A 16954-nucleotide genomic window follows, 5' to 3' on the forward strand; every position below is an offset into this window, starting at 1 on the left:
AAGTGTTATATATTTTGTATTAGTCTATCAGGGACAGAATTTTAAAGTCAACATGAGAATAAGCAAAATTTAAATGACTTATATTAAGTGCCTAGAGAAAAATAAATAGGGAATACATGGAGAAGAGAAACTTTATGATAAAAAAGGGGGGTCTAGGAAGCTTTCTATGAGACAAAACTCATGTTGGGACCTGAAACAGAAAAAATAAGTCTGGTCACATGCAGAACTCGTTGAAAACTTTTCAGGGAAAGACAGTGAAGTGATACGTGGATATGAAGAAATGTTAAAAGCTCAAAAGACTGGAAAGGATAAAACAAACCAAAAGAAATGACTGAAATTATATGGAAGAATATTAAAAGCATAGAATTTTTTTAAAGATGGTAAAATACAATCAGGTTAAAGAATCATGATTCAGAGAAAGAGGTCCAGGAAGGACTAGAAAATGTAGGAAAGAAGCTAAGCAAGCAATCGTGATGCAGAAATTGGGATTTTATGATAAATGTAACAAAACACATTTTAATTGATTTATGCAGCATGGATAATAAAATATGTTTTGTAACATGAATGTTAAAAATTTCACACAGAATAACAATAGGGTAATACTGTTACTGAATTAAGTCCTATGGACCCTAGCTTCTCTGCCTGGACAGGGGATGGTTCTTGGTTTGTTTTATTCAAGAAGCAGAGTAATGAAACGGAAGCTGAGATACCTCAACAGATAAAATTTCTTCAATGGACAAAGAATGAAGAAGTTTACAGATGAACTTCTCACCCACGTGGTGATAGGGATTTACTTTTAAAAGGTAAAGACGAAGGAAGGAAGAGTAAGGCTAGTGATGCAGAAGCATATGCATTAGTCCTCCAGGGAAGGGGCAGGGCTTTTTCAAAGGAGTGGGGTGCCTACATTTATCAATCCTTTTTGAACAATAATGTCCATTTATGGGCACTGGTAGGTGTGTCATTTAATACTCTAATGTAGTAAAATAAACATATAATGAGACTCACGATCTCTTGGAGTTCTGATTGCTCACCATCTTGGACCCAGCTATTTCTTTCTTTATTTTATTATTGTGTGTGTGTGTGTGTGTTTCATTTGTTTGTTGCTTCCTTTCTTATTTCTGGACCCTTTACTTTAGAGATTTATGGTAACTCTTGCTAAATGTGCAGGGTGATAGGTTTTGAGCAAAGACTGGAGCAGATTTTGAGCAAAGATTGGAGCAGCTCTGCCAATGGTATTTGGTAAATGATGATTCTCATAGTATACAGCAGTTTTGTAAGTTTGAGAGAAAGGGAGATGAGAAAGCTCTGGTCAGAGGGACTTGCTTGCTGGGTCCCATGGGACTCTAATAATCACAATTGAAGAAGTAAGTTCTTAGCCAGCTGTCTCCCCAGGGCACTACCCAGAGAGGAGATTGAAACACACCGCAGACTTTCTGTGAAAGTGGCCTATTGTTTAACATGTCCAGGAGATTTTGTCTGAAAGGGAAGCTTCCTCTTTGGCACACATCTTATAGCCTTTGGTGATTCTCTCAACAAGCAGAGCCCAGTGGGACTAATGTCACCCTCCCATTTGCTTTCTCCAGTTCCTGAAGAAAGCACCCCAAATTTTGAGAATGCCACCCATCATTCCTCTCTATATTGCCTTCCTCTGTTGACCTGTGGAACTTATGCTTACACTCAGAAGCATGTATAATTTGCATACTTTAAAGGCTGCTAACTGAAGGTCAGGTTTCCAATCACCCCAATCTTAGGTGCTAAGTCAGGTCCTTCATTTTAGGACATTGACAGGTCTGATCATACCCTTAACAACTCAAAGACACTGAGAATGAAATTGGCTGATGCTTGGACAATATGAAAATTTTCAAAGAAAAGCAAAATCTAGGATCGGCTTGAATGACTAGATTCATCTTGTTTATCGCCACTCCTTCAAGACTGGGAGAGATGACTGTTTTGTCTAGAGTTAGATAAACAAGAGACAATTAAGTTATATGCAGAAACAACAGAATAGATTACAAGCAAAAGAATAAGATAATATATCATAAAATGACCATAATCAAATGGATATAAATGAATTGCCCAGTAAAGAATTCAGAATAATATACTGAAAGATGCTCACCAAGAAAAGGAGAAGACTGGATGAACAATGTGAGAACATAAAACCACAGGAAATATAAAGAAATACTGCATGGAAGTCAGAGGACTGAAGAATACAAAACTGAACTGAAATATACAATAGAATATTGTAGTGATAAACTAAAAAGAGCATAGAAAGGATTAACAAACTCAGCAAAAGGAAAAGTTACTACACAAACATTAAGGTAAGTGAATTATAAGACAACATCATGTGGACCAATAATCACATTATATAGGTTCCAGAAGAGTGAGAAAGGGACAGAAAACTTTTTTGAAGAAATAATGGCTGAAGTGTTCCCTAACTTGGGAAAGGAGACAGATATCCAGATTTAAAGAGCCCAGAATTGTAAATAAGGTGAATTCAATGAGACCCACACCAAGAAACATAATTAAAACATCAAACATTAAAGACAGGAACCGTCTTAGAAGCAACAGCTTGTTACATACAGGGGAACCTCTTATAAGAACATGAGGAGCTTTGACAGCAGTCACATTGCAGGCCAGTAGGTAGTAGTAAGGTAAATGCACAATGCTGAAAGAAAAAGACTACTTTTACCAAGCAAAGGTGTCATTCAGAATTGAAGAGAAGAGATAAGAGTTTTACAGACATGCAAAATCTAAAGGAGTTTAACACCATTAGTCCGACCTTAGTAGAAATAGTAAATGGAGTTCTTTAATGTTTAGAAAAGGTACTAATTAGTAAAAGGAAAACATAAGAAGTATAAGTCTCAATGGTAAAAGTAAATACATACTGAAATTCAGAATAATTGAAAAAGTAAAGTAGGCAATTGGGCTTCCCTTGTGTCTAAACTGGTAAAGAATCTGCCTACAATGTGAGAGACCTGGTTTGATCCCTGGGTTGGGAAGATCCCCTGGAGAATAGAATGGGTACCCACTCCAGTATTCTGACCTGGAGAATTGCATGGACTATATATAGTCCATGGGGTTGCAAAGAGACAGACATGACTGAGTGGCTTTCACTTTCACTTTCACTTTCAAAGCAGGTAATTAAAGGTAACATGGTTTGCATAAAAGTCAAGTGTCATGAAAATTACAACTATAATATTGTGATAAGCTATATGTAACATAACAAGTTATAAAATGTTATACAAAGCATAAAACCTGTTGAGGAAAATAAATATATTCTAAGTCAAAATATAGAGTGCATTTGAAACTTTGTTATCTACTTAGACTGTGAGAGATATATATTGTATGTGCAAGCCTCATGGTAACCATAAAACAAAAACAAAACAAAAATCAAACCAAACCCATAACCAAAGAAACAAACAAACAAAAAAAGTGGAAGCACAAAAAAAAAAAAAAGAAGGAATGCAAGAAGAGATCAAGAGCAGAGGAAAGCATCAGAGGAACAACAAAATAGCCAGAAAAGAAGGAGCAAAATGACAATAAGTTCACGCCATCAATAATTACTTTTAAAGCAAATGTATCAAATTTTCCAGTCAAAAGACAGGATGGATGATGAATGAAAAGCAAGACCCACCACTCTCATACCTACAAGTGATTCCAGGCAGGCGTAAGGATACACAAACTAAAAGTGAAAGGATGGAAAAAGATATTCCACATAAAGAGAAACCCAAAGAAAGCTGGAGTGACTATACTAATATCAGATAAAAATGGACTTTAAAACAAATAATGATAATAAGAGATAAAGAAGGGTACTGCTTATTTATATCAGGAAAGAAGTAACTATATACTTACTTATATACAGTAAGAAGAAATAACATTTATTAATATACATACACTCAACATTTGTTGTTTTTATTGTTTCATTGTTTACTTGCGAAGTCATGTCCAACTCTTTTGCAGCCTCATAGACTATAGCCCACCAGGCTCATCTGTCCATGGGATTTCCTAGACTAGAATACTGGAATAGGTTGCCATTTCCTTCTCCAGGGTATCTTCCTGACCCAGGGATCATACCCACGTCTCCTGCTTGGCAGACAGATTCTTTACCAATGAGTCACAGGGAAGCCTGCACTCAACACAGAATAAACTAAATACTTAAAGCAAATATGGACAGGAATAAAAGGACAAACAGACAGTAAAACAGTAATAGTAGGAAACTTTTAAGTACCTATGTATTTCATCAGATAGATCATCCAGGCAGAATGTCAAAAAAGACACATTGGCTGTAATGAAACCTTAGGCCTGATAGATTGACCCGTATTACAGAACATTCCACCCAACAGAAGTAGAACTCACATTCTTCTCAAGTGTATTTGAAGCATTCTCCTGAATAGATCATATGTTAGACCACAAAAAAAGTTTCAACCAGTTAAAGAATTTCAAAACCATATTCAACATCTTTTCTAACCCCAATAGTATAAACCTGGACATAAATTAAAAGAAGAAAACTGGAAAACTCAAAAATATGTGAAGACTAAACAAGGTACCACTAAATAATCACGTGCCAACAAAGAAAGAAAAGAAAGCTCAAAAAGGACCTTGAGAGCAACAAAAATGGAAATACGACATACTGAAATTTATGCCATGCAGACAAAGCAGTTGTAAGTAGAAGTTTATGGTGATAAATCACTATTTCAGGGAAAAGCAAAAAAAAAAAAAAAAACCATCCTAATCTATACCAGAAAAAAGAAGAACAAATGAAGTCCAAGTTAGTAGATGAAAGGAAGTATCAAAAGTCACAGTGAAAATAAATGAAATAGATAATAAAAAGATACTAGAAAAAGATCAGTGAAGCCAAGAAATCGTTCTCTGAGATTTTAAACAAGATTGACAAACTTTTAGCTCAAAACTCTTCAAAAAAAAGAGCAAAAAGATTCAAATTTTAAAAATTAAAAATGAAAGACAATATGTTGCAAATAATACTACATAAAACAAAAGATTATAAGAGACTATTATAAACAATTATTATACATGAACAATTTGGAAAATCTAAGAGAAATGAATAATGATCTAGGAACATAGAACCTTCCAATACTGAATCATGAAGAAATACAAAACTTGAACAGATTGATTACCTATACGAAGACTGAATCAGGAATCAAAAACCTTCCAGCAACCAAAAGTCCAGGACCACTAGTTTCCCTGGTGAGCTATACAAAACATTCAAGAAGAATTCCTACAAATCTTCAAACTCTTCTGAAAAATAGAAGAGGAGGGAAATTTTTCAATCAATATTTTATGAGGCCAGCACTGTTTTCATACTGAAACAAACAAGGATAGCATGAAAAAAAATAAATGTTATGGTTTTGATGAATTTTGATGCAAAAGTCTTCAGCAAAATATTAGCAAGCCTAATTCAACAGTACACAGACATAGTTAAGGTGTTTGAGGAGTAGGTGGGTGTAGAGTACATCTCTCTCCATGGATGATGCGTCAGGAATACACCTTCAGTTGCAGAAGTTCTCTCAGAACACCAGTTGAAAGTGGACAGGAGTCCCTTACCACTGAAAAGGAATGTATAGATTGATGCAAAACTTGGCAGGACAAAGGAAGGAGGAGAGTGATCAGGACTGAACTTGCATCCAGAGTATAGGGGAACTGAAGCATCAGTCAGATCCCTACAGCAGGGCAATATTTTGGGACAGTGGAAGCTATAGGAGAATGCAGCAGCTGATCTATGACAGTCTGAATGGAAAGAGAACCACAGAGACAATCCTTGGGGGCAGCCCCTCCTTCCCTGGACAGGGACACAAGTCTCTTGGAATGTGTGGCAGCTGGGAGCTGGAGCATATAGACTGGAGAGCAGTCTCAGGGTAAGGTCTGTTGTTGACTATGGGGAGACAACTTGAGGGGACGTCAGGGAGGAGATTGTGGTGGAAAAGGCCAGACAGCTGTGGAGGAAAGGCGATACTGCTGAGTCATGGACAAGGGGTGGAGCCATCACTGTAGCCTCTCTCCCCACATGCCACCACCAGCAGCTGACCCAGGGAGGGTGGCCTTTTAAGTACCCAATGCAGTGAGCAATAGAGAAGGACCCCAGCCAGGGGAGCCCTTTAAGTACCTGGTACACCTTATATGCAGAGTACATCATGAGAAATGCTGGGCTGGAAGAAGCACAAGCTGGAATCAAGATTGCCAGGAAAAATATCAATAACCTCAGATATGTAGATGGCACCACCCTTATGGCAGAAAGTGAAGAGGAACTCAAAAGCCTCGATGAAAATGAAAGAGGAGAGTGAAAACGTTGGCTTAAAGCTCAACATTCAGAAAACGAAGATCATGGCATCTGGTCCCATCACTTCATGGGAAATAGATGGGGAAACAGTGGAAACAGTGTCAGACTTTATTTTTGGGGGCTCCAAAATCACTGCAGACAGTGACTGCAGCCATGAAATTAAAAGACGCTTACTCCTTGGAAGGAAAGTTATGTCCAACCTAGATAGCATATTGAAAAGCAGAGACATTACTTTGCCAACAAAGGTCCATCTAGTCAAGGCTATGGTTTTTCCAGTGGTCATATATGGATGTGAGAGCTGGACTGTGAAGAAAGCTGAGCACCAAAGAATTGATGCTTTTGAACTGTGGTGTTGGAGAAGACTCTTGAGAGTCCCTTGGACTCAAGGAGATCCAAACTGTCCATTCTGAAGGAGATCAGCCCTGGGATTTCTTTGGAGGGAATGATGCTGAAGCTGAAACTCCAGTACTTTGGCCGCCTCATGGGAAGTGTTGACTCATTTGAAAAGACCCTGATGCTGGGAGGGATTGGGGGCAGGAGGAGAAGGGGACGACAGAGGATGAGATGGCTGGAGGGCATCACTGACTTGATGGACATGAGTCTGGGTAAACTCCGGGAGTTGGTGATGGACAGGGAGGCCTGGCGTGCTGTGATTCATGGGGTCTCAGAGAGTTGGACATGACTGAGCGACTGAACTGAACTGAACTGAACACCAGTAGAGAAAGGACCCCAGTCAGGGGAGGCACTTAAGTGCCTGACATGCTGAACAACAGAGAAGGACCAGCCAGAAAGTCTCTTTGAGCGCCAGCTGCCTGAGGCTAGAAAAGTCTGTAAGTGCCATAACTCCTGCTCCTGAGGTTGCCAGGGTCCCTGCACATTGGCCCTGCCAGGGTCCCTGCAATCCAAGCGGCTCCACCACCTCCATTCTTAATCCTCAGTGAGGCAGAGGTGCCAGAGACTTGAAAAAATCCTAGTAGCACCATATCTCCTGTCCCAATCGCTTCCGGCTCCTCTGGGTACCTGGCACTGTTAGAGGCCCTGTGTTCCAAGCTGCCACACCACCGCTACAGTAGATCCCCACTGCTGCAGAGCTGCCAGAGGCTAGAGAAAACCCCAAAAGAGCCATGTCTCCTACTCCCCTGACTTCCAGCTCCCCTGCATACCTGGAGCTGCCAGAGCACCTGTGATCCAAGCAGCTGCACCACCCCCACACCGGGTCCTCCCTGGAGCAGAACCCAGTCCTCCAGAGCAGCCTCGGGAGCAAACTCCTGCGGACAACCCACATGTAGAGGTGGAGATGAAACCACAATTGAACCCCAGGGTCAGTGTGGCTAGGGAAGAGGATCGAAAACCTTCCTATCAACTGTACAAGCTGCAGATTAAAGCCAAACAATCAACTAGGCAAACTCTGTGTCTATGAAATGTATAAAGGGACAATGAGAATTCCCACAGAACAGAAGACACTAACTCTGGCAGCTGTGGACACTGGAGGCCAGAATACGCAGGTGTAGGGCCAGAATCTGAGCTGTCCCGATAGCAGGTCCAGAGACCAGCTCAGTATTGGAGGGCATCCTAGGGATGTAGAGGTGGACTGTAACTCACAGTGAGGAAAAGGACGCTTGACAACAGAGATCAGACAAAAGCTATTATTATTATATTTTGATTTGTTCTCCAAAGAAGACATACAGATTGCTAATAAACACATGAAAAGATGCTCAACATCACTCATTATGAGAAAACTACAAATCACAACTATAGTGAGATATCACCTCACACCAGTCAGAAGGACCGTCATCAAAAATCTACAAATAATAACCGCTAGAGAGGGCATGGAGAAAAGGGAAGCCTCTTACATTGTTGATGGGAATGGAAATAGATACAGCTGCTATAGAAGACAGTATGGAGATTCCTTAAAAAGCTAGGAATTAAACTACCATATCACATACACACACACACACACACACACACAGAGAAATCGCTCAGTCGTGTCTGACTCTTTCCGACCCCATGGGTTGTAGCCCACCAGGCTCCTCGGTCCGTGGGATTTTCCAGGCATGAATACTGGAGTGGGTTGCTGTTTCCTTCTCCAGCGGATCTTCCTGACCCAGAGATCGAACCCGGGTGTCCCGCATTGTAGGCAGATGCTTTACCGTCTGAGCTACCAGGGAAGTCCATCAAAAACACAGAAGAGTAGTAGCAAGTTTCAAAAGGATGTCAGTTGAGATCTTTTACAGATGAAATCTACTTCCTAGACGTCAACTCGCCAATTATATGCACAGCTGGAGACAAGAGGCTGCAAAAAGGTCCAGCTGGAAAATATCTCGGGTACCCAATTAGATCCAGTTATTCTGCGTCTGTGGATTTAAAATGATCATCATCCACGGTGGAATAGATGTGTCCCTCATTGCTCAGAAAATCCACAGCTAGCTTGATTGAGGCTACGGACATGTGTTGCAGTTGGTTCTTGAGCTCCTGAAAGTTCAATCCTTCAGGTCTTGGGCAAGCCTTGATCAAATTCAGCACCTGGTTCTGGGCCACAGTGAGGCCATTTGCTGGTATGAAGTTATTCCCACCGAAATTCCCAGCTTCACCCATTCCTGGATTGCTGATAGGTGCTCTCCCTGCTGAAGGCTGGCTGTTCAACTTGCTCAGCATCATGTGTGCATTGACTACTTCCAGAATATGTGTGGTGAACTCATTCATATCCTCCAGGGGCATGATCTTAAAGGCTACCAGGCTTTTCTTGTTCCATATGACCCAACAATCCCACTACTGGGCATATACCTTGAGAGAGCCATAATTGAAATCAACCCATGTACCTCAATGTTCACTGAAGCACTATTTCTGATAGCTGGGACATGGAAGCAACCTAGATGCCCATTGACAGATGAATGGATAAAGAAGCTGTGGTACATATATGCAAATGAATATTACTCAACCATAAAATGGAATGCATATGAGTCAGGGCTACTGAGGTGGATGAACGTAGAGCCATTAAAACAAGGTGAATTAAGTCAGACAAAACGAAGTATTGTACATTAACATATAGATATGGAATCTAGAAAGATGGTGCTGATGAACCTATTTGCAGAGCAGCAGTGGAGACACAGACATAGAGAACAGAATTGTGGTCTCGGGGAGGGGGGCAAGGAGAGGGTGGGAGAAATGGAGACAGTAGCAAGGAAACATATTCACTCCTGTATGTCAAAGAGATAGCCCGTGGGGATTTGATGTATGACTCAGGGAGCCCAAACCAGGGCTTGGTGACAACCTAGAAGTGTGAGATGGGGTGGGGGTGGGAAGGAGGTTCAAGAGGGAGGGGACACATATATATGTGGCTGATTCATGTTAATATATGGCAGAAACCAACATAATATTGTAAAGCAATATCTTTCAACTAAAAATAAGTAAATTTAAAAAAATTCAACAGCACATTAAAATGATCATGTGTCATGTAAGGGCTTCCCTGGCGGTGCTAGTGGTAAAGAATCCATCTATCAATGCAGGAGACTTATGAGATGAGAGTTTGATTCAGGGTCAGGAAGATCCCCTGGAGAAAGGCATGGCAACCCACTCCAGTATTCTTGCCTGGAGAATCCCATGGATGGAAAAGCCTGGTGGGCTTCAGTCCTTGAGGTCACAAAGAGTCAGCTAAGATCGAAATGTCTTGGCATGCACACACACATAACATGAAGAGAGGGGTTTATTTAAAGGGTGCAGGAGTGAGTCAACACCTGTAACTCAATATGTTATACCCCATTTACAAAAAATGATAAAAATATATTCATCTCAATAAATTTAAAAATATTTGAAAAAATTCAAATCCATTTATGATAAATACTCTTAACAAAGTAGACATGGTGGAATGTGCTTCAACTTAATATGGTTATATATGACAAACCACAGCCAACATCCTACTCAACATTGCAGGGACTTCCCTGGCAGTCCAGTGGTTAAGACTCTGAGCTTCTCCTGTAGAAATCATGGGTTCAGTCCTGGTCAGGAAACTAGGATCCTGCATGCTGCATGGTGTGCCCAAAAACAAAATAGGCAAAACAAAAAACAATGTAAAGATGGGTGATTTCCTTCTAACATCTGGCAACAAGACAAGGTTGCACAGTCTTGCCACTTTTATTCAAAATGGTATTGAAAGTCCTAGGCAGAGCAGTTAGGTGGTAGAGGTAAAAGTTATCTAAATCAGAAAGGAAAAGTAATACTGTCACTATATGCAGATGACATGATTTTGTACATAGTAGAAAACCCTAAAGGACTCTACCAAAAACTGTCAGAAGTAATAAGCATATTCAGGGAAGTTACAGTATGCAAAGTTAATATATAAAATACTTTGTATTGCTATATACTAAAAACACATTTTCAGAAATAGAGATTAAGAAAGAAATCCCATTTACAATAGCATCAAAAAGAATAAATTACTTAGAATAAATTTAAAGGCCAAGAAAGTGAAAGATGTGTACTGAGAAATATAAGACATTGATGAAAGGAATGAAATAATATGCTAGGAAACAAAAAATACTTCATGCTTATCTACTGGAAGAATTAATATTGTTAAACTATCCATATAAGGACTGGAAAAGGTCAGTCCTTACCCCAATTTCCAAGAAAGGTAGTACTAAAGAATGTTCCAACCATAGGATAATTGCTCTCTTCTCCCATACTAGTAAGGTCATGCTTAAAATCTAGCATGCTAGGCTTCAGTGTTATGCAAACTAAGAACTTTCAGATATCTAAGCTGGGTTTAGAAAAGGCAGAGGAACCAGAGATCAAATTGCCAACATTCGCTGGATCAGAGAGAAAACAAGGGAATTCCAGAAAAATATTAACCTCTGTTTCATCAGTTGGTCCAAAGCCTTTACCATGTGGTTCATGATAAACTGTGGAAAGCTCTTAAAGAGACAGGCATACTACACTATCTTACCTGTCTCCTGAGAAACCTTATGCAGGTCCAGAGGCAACAGTTAGAACCCTGTATGGAACAACTGATTGGTTCAAGATGGAGAAAGGAGTATGACGAGACTGTCTGCTGTCACCCTGTTGGTTTAACCTATACGCTTAGCACATCATGAGAAATGCCAGGCTGAATGAGTCACAAGCTGGAATCAAGATAGGTGGGAGAAATATCAACAACCTCAGATATATGGATGATACCACTCTAACGGCAGAAAGTTAAGAGGAACTAAGGAACTAAAGAGCCTCTTGATGAGGGTGAAGGAGGACAGTGAAAGAGCTGGCTTAAAATTAAATATTAAACTAAGAGCATGGCATCTGGCCCCATGACTTCATGGCAAATACAAGGGGGAAAGTGGAAGTAGTGACAGATATCTTCTTCTTGGGCCCTAAGATCTTTGCAGATTGTGACTGGAGCAATGAAATCAGAAGACAGTTGCTTCTAAGCAGGGGAAAAAAAAGTGAAGTCACTCAGTCATGTCCAACTCTTTGCTACTCCATGGACTATAGCTTACCAAGCTCCTCTATCCATGAGATTTTCCAGGAAAGGGTACTGGAGTGGGTTGCCATTTCCTTCTCCAGAGGATCTTCCCTGGAGATCGAACCCAGGGATCGAACCCAGGTCTTCCACATTGCAGTCAGATGCTTTACCGTCTGAGCCACCAGGGAAGCTATGTCAAACCTAGACAGTGTGTTGAAAGCACAGACATTACTCTGCCGGCAAAGGTCTGTATAGACAGGGCTGTAGATGACAAGTACAGGTCATCTATACTTGTGAGAGCTGGGCCGTAAGGAAGGCAGAGCACCAAAGAATTGATGCCTTCAAACTGTGGAAGAAATGATGCTAAAGAGTCCGTTGGACAGCAAGAAGATCAAACCAGTCAATCTTAGGGGAAATCAACCCTGAATACTCATTGTAAGGACTGAAACTGAAGCAGAAGCTTCAGTATCTTGGGCATCTGATGCTAATATCCAGCTCATTGAAAAAGTCCCTGATGCTGGGAAAGATTGAGGGCAGAAGGAGAAGAGGGTATCAGAAGATGAGATGGCTGGATGGCATCACCAATACAGTGGACGTGAACTTGGGCAAATTTCGGGAGATGGCGAGGTACAGGGAGGCCTGGCGTTTTGCCATTCGCAAAGAGTTGGACACAACTGGGTGACTGAACAGCAAAAATCTATATTATCCAAATCAGTCTGCACATTCAATATAATCCCTATTCAAATTGCAATGATACTTTTCCCAGATATAAAATTAGTTCAGTTCAGTCACTCAGTCGTGTCCAACTCTCTGAGACCCCATGAATCGCAGCACGCCAGGCCTCCCTGTCCATTACCAACTCCAGGAATTCACTCAAACTCACGTCCATCGAGTTGGTGATGCCATCCAGCCATCTCATCCTCTGTCATCCCCTTTTCTTCCTGACCTCAATCCCTCCCAGCATCAGAATCTTTTCCAATGAGTCAACTCTTCGCATGAGGTGGCCAAAGTACTGGAGTTTCAGCTTTAGGATCATTCCCTCCAAAGAACACCCAGGGCTGATCTCCTTTAGAATGGACTGGTTGGATCTCCTTGCAGTCCAAGGGACTCTCAAGAGTCTTCTCCAACACCACGTTCAAAAGCATCAATTCTTCGGCTCTCAGCTTTCTTCACAGTCCAACTCTGACATCCATACATGACCACTGGAAAAACCATAGCCTTGACTAGACAGACCTTTGCTGGCAAAGTAATGTCTCTGCTTTTCAATATGCTATCTAGGTTGGTCATAACTTTCCTTCCAAGGAGTAAGCGTCTTTTAATTTCATGGCTGCAATCACCATCTGCAGTGATTCAATCCTAAAATTTGAATGGACCCTGAATAGCCATGATAACCTTGAGAAAGAACAAAGTTGGAGACATCATGTGCCTGATTCCAGGACTAAGATAGACAAGATACAAATAAGCCATGAGCATTTGTGTCAGAATATAAGAAGATGTTCAAAGAATTTGGATATGTGCCTCATGGACACAAAACAGTTTGAAGGAGTCTTCCAACAGGAAATCTAGGACAATCTGAAAGTCATATGTAATGTTAATTAATGATTAAAACACCTTTTAGTGTACTAGGAAAATTTGAGTCCATATTCATATAAATACATGAAAATATTATTTTGAAGTGAATAAATATATTGATGGATATATTAAAATAAGGTTATAAAAGATATATATACATAGTGAATATATTGAAAATATAACTAGGAAGGATATATATACATAAAACTTCTCCCCAAATAATTATTAAGAGATAAGGAGAGAAAGAGATGTTAGAGTATAGACTTTAATCACCTAATCAAAATGACTTTTTTCAAAAACGTAACAAGTTGGAATCATGTGCTGTTAGGGTGCAATGGAGCAGACAGACTCAGCAACACTTCTGTGATGCATTTAACAACATACATAACCTCAGTCTAAGTACTGGGAAACATTTCACAAACCTAAACTGAGGCACATTTTCCCAAATAATCAGCCTGAGACTATAAAACTTTTGAATGTCAGAAATGCCACAAAAAAGTGTAGTCAACTAAACTAAGGCGATAGGAGTACTAAAGGCAGTGGTTGGTTCTGAAGTGGATCTTTTTAATGTAGAGTGCCAGTACCGTGATGAAGGGGAAATTTGAACCTGATAAAAGAATTAGATGTTAACAACATATCTTTGTTTCCTGTTATTGAAGGTCTGTTTTAAGAGAATTCAGTTCTCTATATGAGTTATACATTAAAATTATTATTATTCAACTTGTTTAGGAAACAAAATTTGTTTCTCATGTCATTTCTCTAAGTATGAGTTTGTTACTAATTTAAACAAAAACCCATTAAACAGTGTACTAGAAATATAGAAATATCAAACTAGAGAGAATCTAGGGTTTATGTATTCTATATACTTCATGCTGAGCTGTTTTAATTTTGTTACCAAAATAAAAATAATTCTGACTTTTAATTAATTCAATCAAACATTGTGTTTATTCTTTCAGTTTTCTATATTATCCCTAGTATGTATCATTTTCTTAATAATAATTAGTTCTTACTATAATGATTATAATCTTGACAGTGTTGTAAATAATAAGCAAAGTAATAAACAGTAAGTTGTACTTAAATAGAGCCTTTTTGTCAACAAGCATTGTTTTGTTTAACATGTCCTCAATTATGCAACCTCATTAACATCCTCTACTTATTAGATATCTGTTATACTGAATTAGAATAGAAATGAGCTTATTCTTTTATTACTAATTGAATTAAAAATAAAGCACTCTCCATTTCTTGGCTATCTCTAATGAAGAAGTAAATAATTCACAGCATGTTATTGAAGAGTGTTACTTTGATAGTGATTTCATTCCTTTTAACTAAGAAATACAATTTAATTTTAGACGTTCCCATGGCATAAAGTTTTTTAGCAGTTGCAGCATAGATGAATTTAAACATACAACTTCACAGCCTAAATTTGAATGTCTTCAGAATCGAACAGTTCCAAAAGTGGTTCCCCAAGGAAGACAATCCATTTGCGGCAATGGAGTTCTGGAGCCACCTGAACAATGTGACTGTGGTTCCATGGAGGTTAGTGGAAAAGACTGATATTTGTTTTTGTGTTTGTCACGTAATCTCACAAATGTAGATGTGACATAAAGGGGGAAAACTTGAAAAAACAATTGTTCCATATAGTCAAACATCTAAGATGGGGGGCATGTGATAACTTGGCTCATCCAGAATTTGAAGTTGAACAATTTAAGAATAGGGTAAATGCAGCCCAGGGTTGAATGAAGATTTTCCTTACTGTGTAAATACTACCCATCTTTCTGTATTATAAACATCAATTCCAACAGTAGTATAATTATCACCTAAATTATCCATGAATTCCTTTAAAGTGACTGATTTAAATCACTGAGTTATTAAATGTATGCTGTTGTTCACATCTTCATCTTCTAATTTCAGTCCTTGCATCGGGGGAACTTCATTTATTTTAGCTTGGTTTCACAAAATTGAATTAAAGAACAGAGACATCACTTTGCCCACAAAGAACCATATAGTCAAAGCCGTGGGTTTTCCAGTAGTCATGTATGGATGTGAGAGTTGGACCATAAAGGCTGAATACCAAAGAATTTATACTCTTGAATTATAAAGTTGGAGAAGACTCTTGAGAGTCCTTTGAACTGCAAGGAGATCAAACCAGTCAATTCGAAAGAAAATCAACTCTGAATAGTCATTGGAAAGACTGATGCTAAAGCTGAAGTTCCAATACTTTGGCCACCTGATGCAAACAAATTGACTCACAATACCCTGATGCTGGGAAAGATTGAAGGCAGGAGGAGAGGGGGACAACAGAGGATGAGATGGTTGGATGGCAACACCAACTCACGGGATATGAGTTTGAGCAAGCTCTGGGAGATGGTGAAGGACAGGGAAGCCTGGCACACTGCAGTCCATGGGGTTGCAAAGAGTCAGACACGACTGAGCAACTGAACTGAACTGATAGGTTCATGGATTATAATAAATGCACCACCACATCTGTTACATTCCAGTGTCGTGTTATTATTTTTGGTCAACTCTCATCTCTTATTTTGGAGTTGCTTTTAATGAATATTCTTGAGCATATAAACCACCTCAGTCAGTTCAGTCACTCAGTCGTGTCCGACCCTTTGAGACCCCATGGACTGCAGCACGCCAGGCTTCCCTGTCCATCATCAACTCCCGGAGTTTGCTGAGACTCATGCCTATCGAGTCAGTGATGCCATCCAACCATTTCATCCTCTGTTGTCCCCTTCTCTTCTGGACTTCAATCTTTCCCAGCATCAGGGTCTTTTCCAATGAGTCATTTCTTCACATCAAGTGGCCAAAGTATTGCAGTTTCAGCTTCAGCATCAGTCCTTCCAATGAGTATTCAAGACTGATTTTCTTTAGGATGGACTGGTTGTATCTCCTTGCAGTCCAAGGGACTCTCAAGAGTCTTCTCCAACACCACAGTTCAAAAGCATCAATTCTTCTGCACTCAGCTTTCTTTATAATCCAACTCTTACATCCATATATGACTACCGGAAAAACCATAGTTTTAACTACACAGGCCTTTATCAGCAAAGTAATGTCTCTGCTTTTTAATATGCTGTCTAGGTTGATGAGAGCTTTTCTTCCAAGGAGCAAGAGTCTTTTAATTTCATGGCTGCTGTCACCATCTGCAATGATTTTGGAGCCCAAAACAGTAAAGTCTTTCACTGTTTCCATTGTTTCCCCATCTATTTGTCATGAAGTAATGGGACAAGATACCATGATCTTAATTTTCTGAATGTTGAGCTTTAAGCCAACTTTCTCACTCTCCTCTTTCACTTTCATCAAGAGGCTCTTTAGTTCTTCTTTGCTTTCTGCCATAAGGGTGGTGTCATCTGCATATTTGAGGTTATTGATATTTCTCCCGGCAATCTTGATTCCAGCTTGTGCTTCATCCAGCCCAGCGTTTCTCATTATGTACTCTGCACATAACTTAAATAAGCAGGGTGACAGTATACAGCCTTAACGTACTCCTTTCCCAATTTTGAACCAGTCTGTTGTTCCATGGCTGGTTCTAAGTGTTGCCTCTTGAGCTGCATACAGATTTCTCAGGAGGCAGGTCATGTAGTCTAGTATTACCATCTCTTTCAGAATTTTCCACAGTTTGTTGTGATCCACACAGT

The 16954-nt window shown here is 39.7% G+C and overlaps 1 protein-coding gene across 1 annotated transcript in view; it reads left to right on the top strand.

Moving 5' to 3' along the window:
* LOC102264963 (A disintegrin and metallopeptidase domain 3) overlaps positions 1-16954 on the top strand; it is a 119879-nt gene that overhangs the window by 64512 nt on the left and 38413 nt on the right. Inside the window, exon 12 of the mRNA XM_070364106.1 lies at positions 14663-14849. Within this exon, the coding sequence (XP_070220207.1) occupies positions 14663-14849 (187 nt within the window). The remainder of the gene's footprint in view (positions 1-14662; positions 14850-16954) is intronic.

The sequence above is a fragment of the Bos mutus genome, chromosome 27, assembly GCF_027580195.1.
Source record: "Bos mutus isolate GX-2022 chromosome 27, NWIPB_WYAK_1.1, whole genome shotgun sequence".
Lineage (NCBI taxonomy): Eukaryota > Metazoa > Chordata > Mammalia > Artiodactyla > Bovidae > Bos > Bos mutus.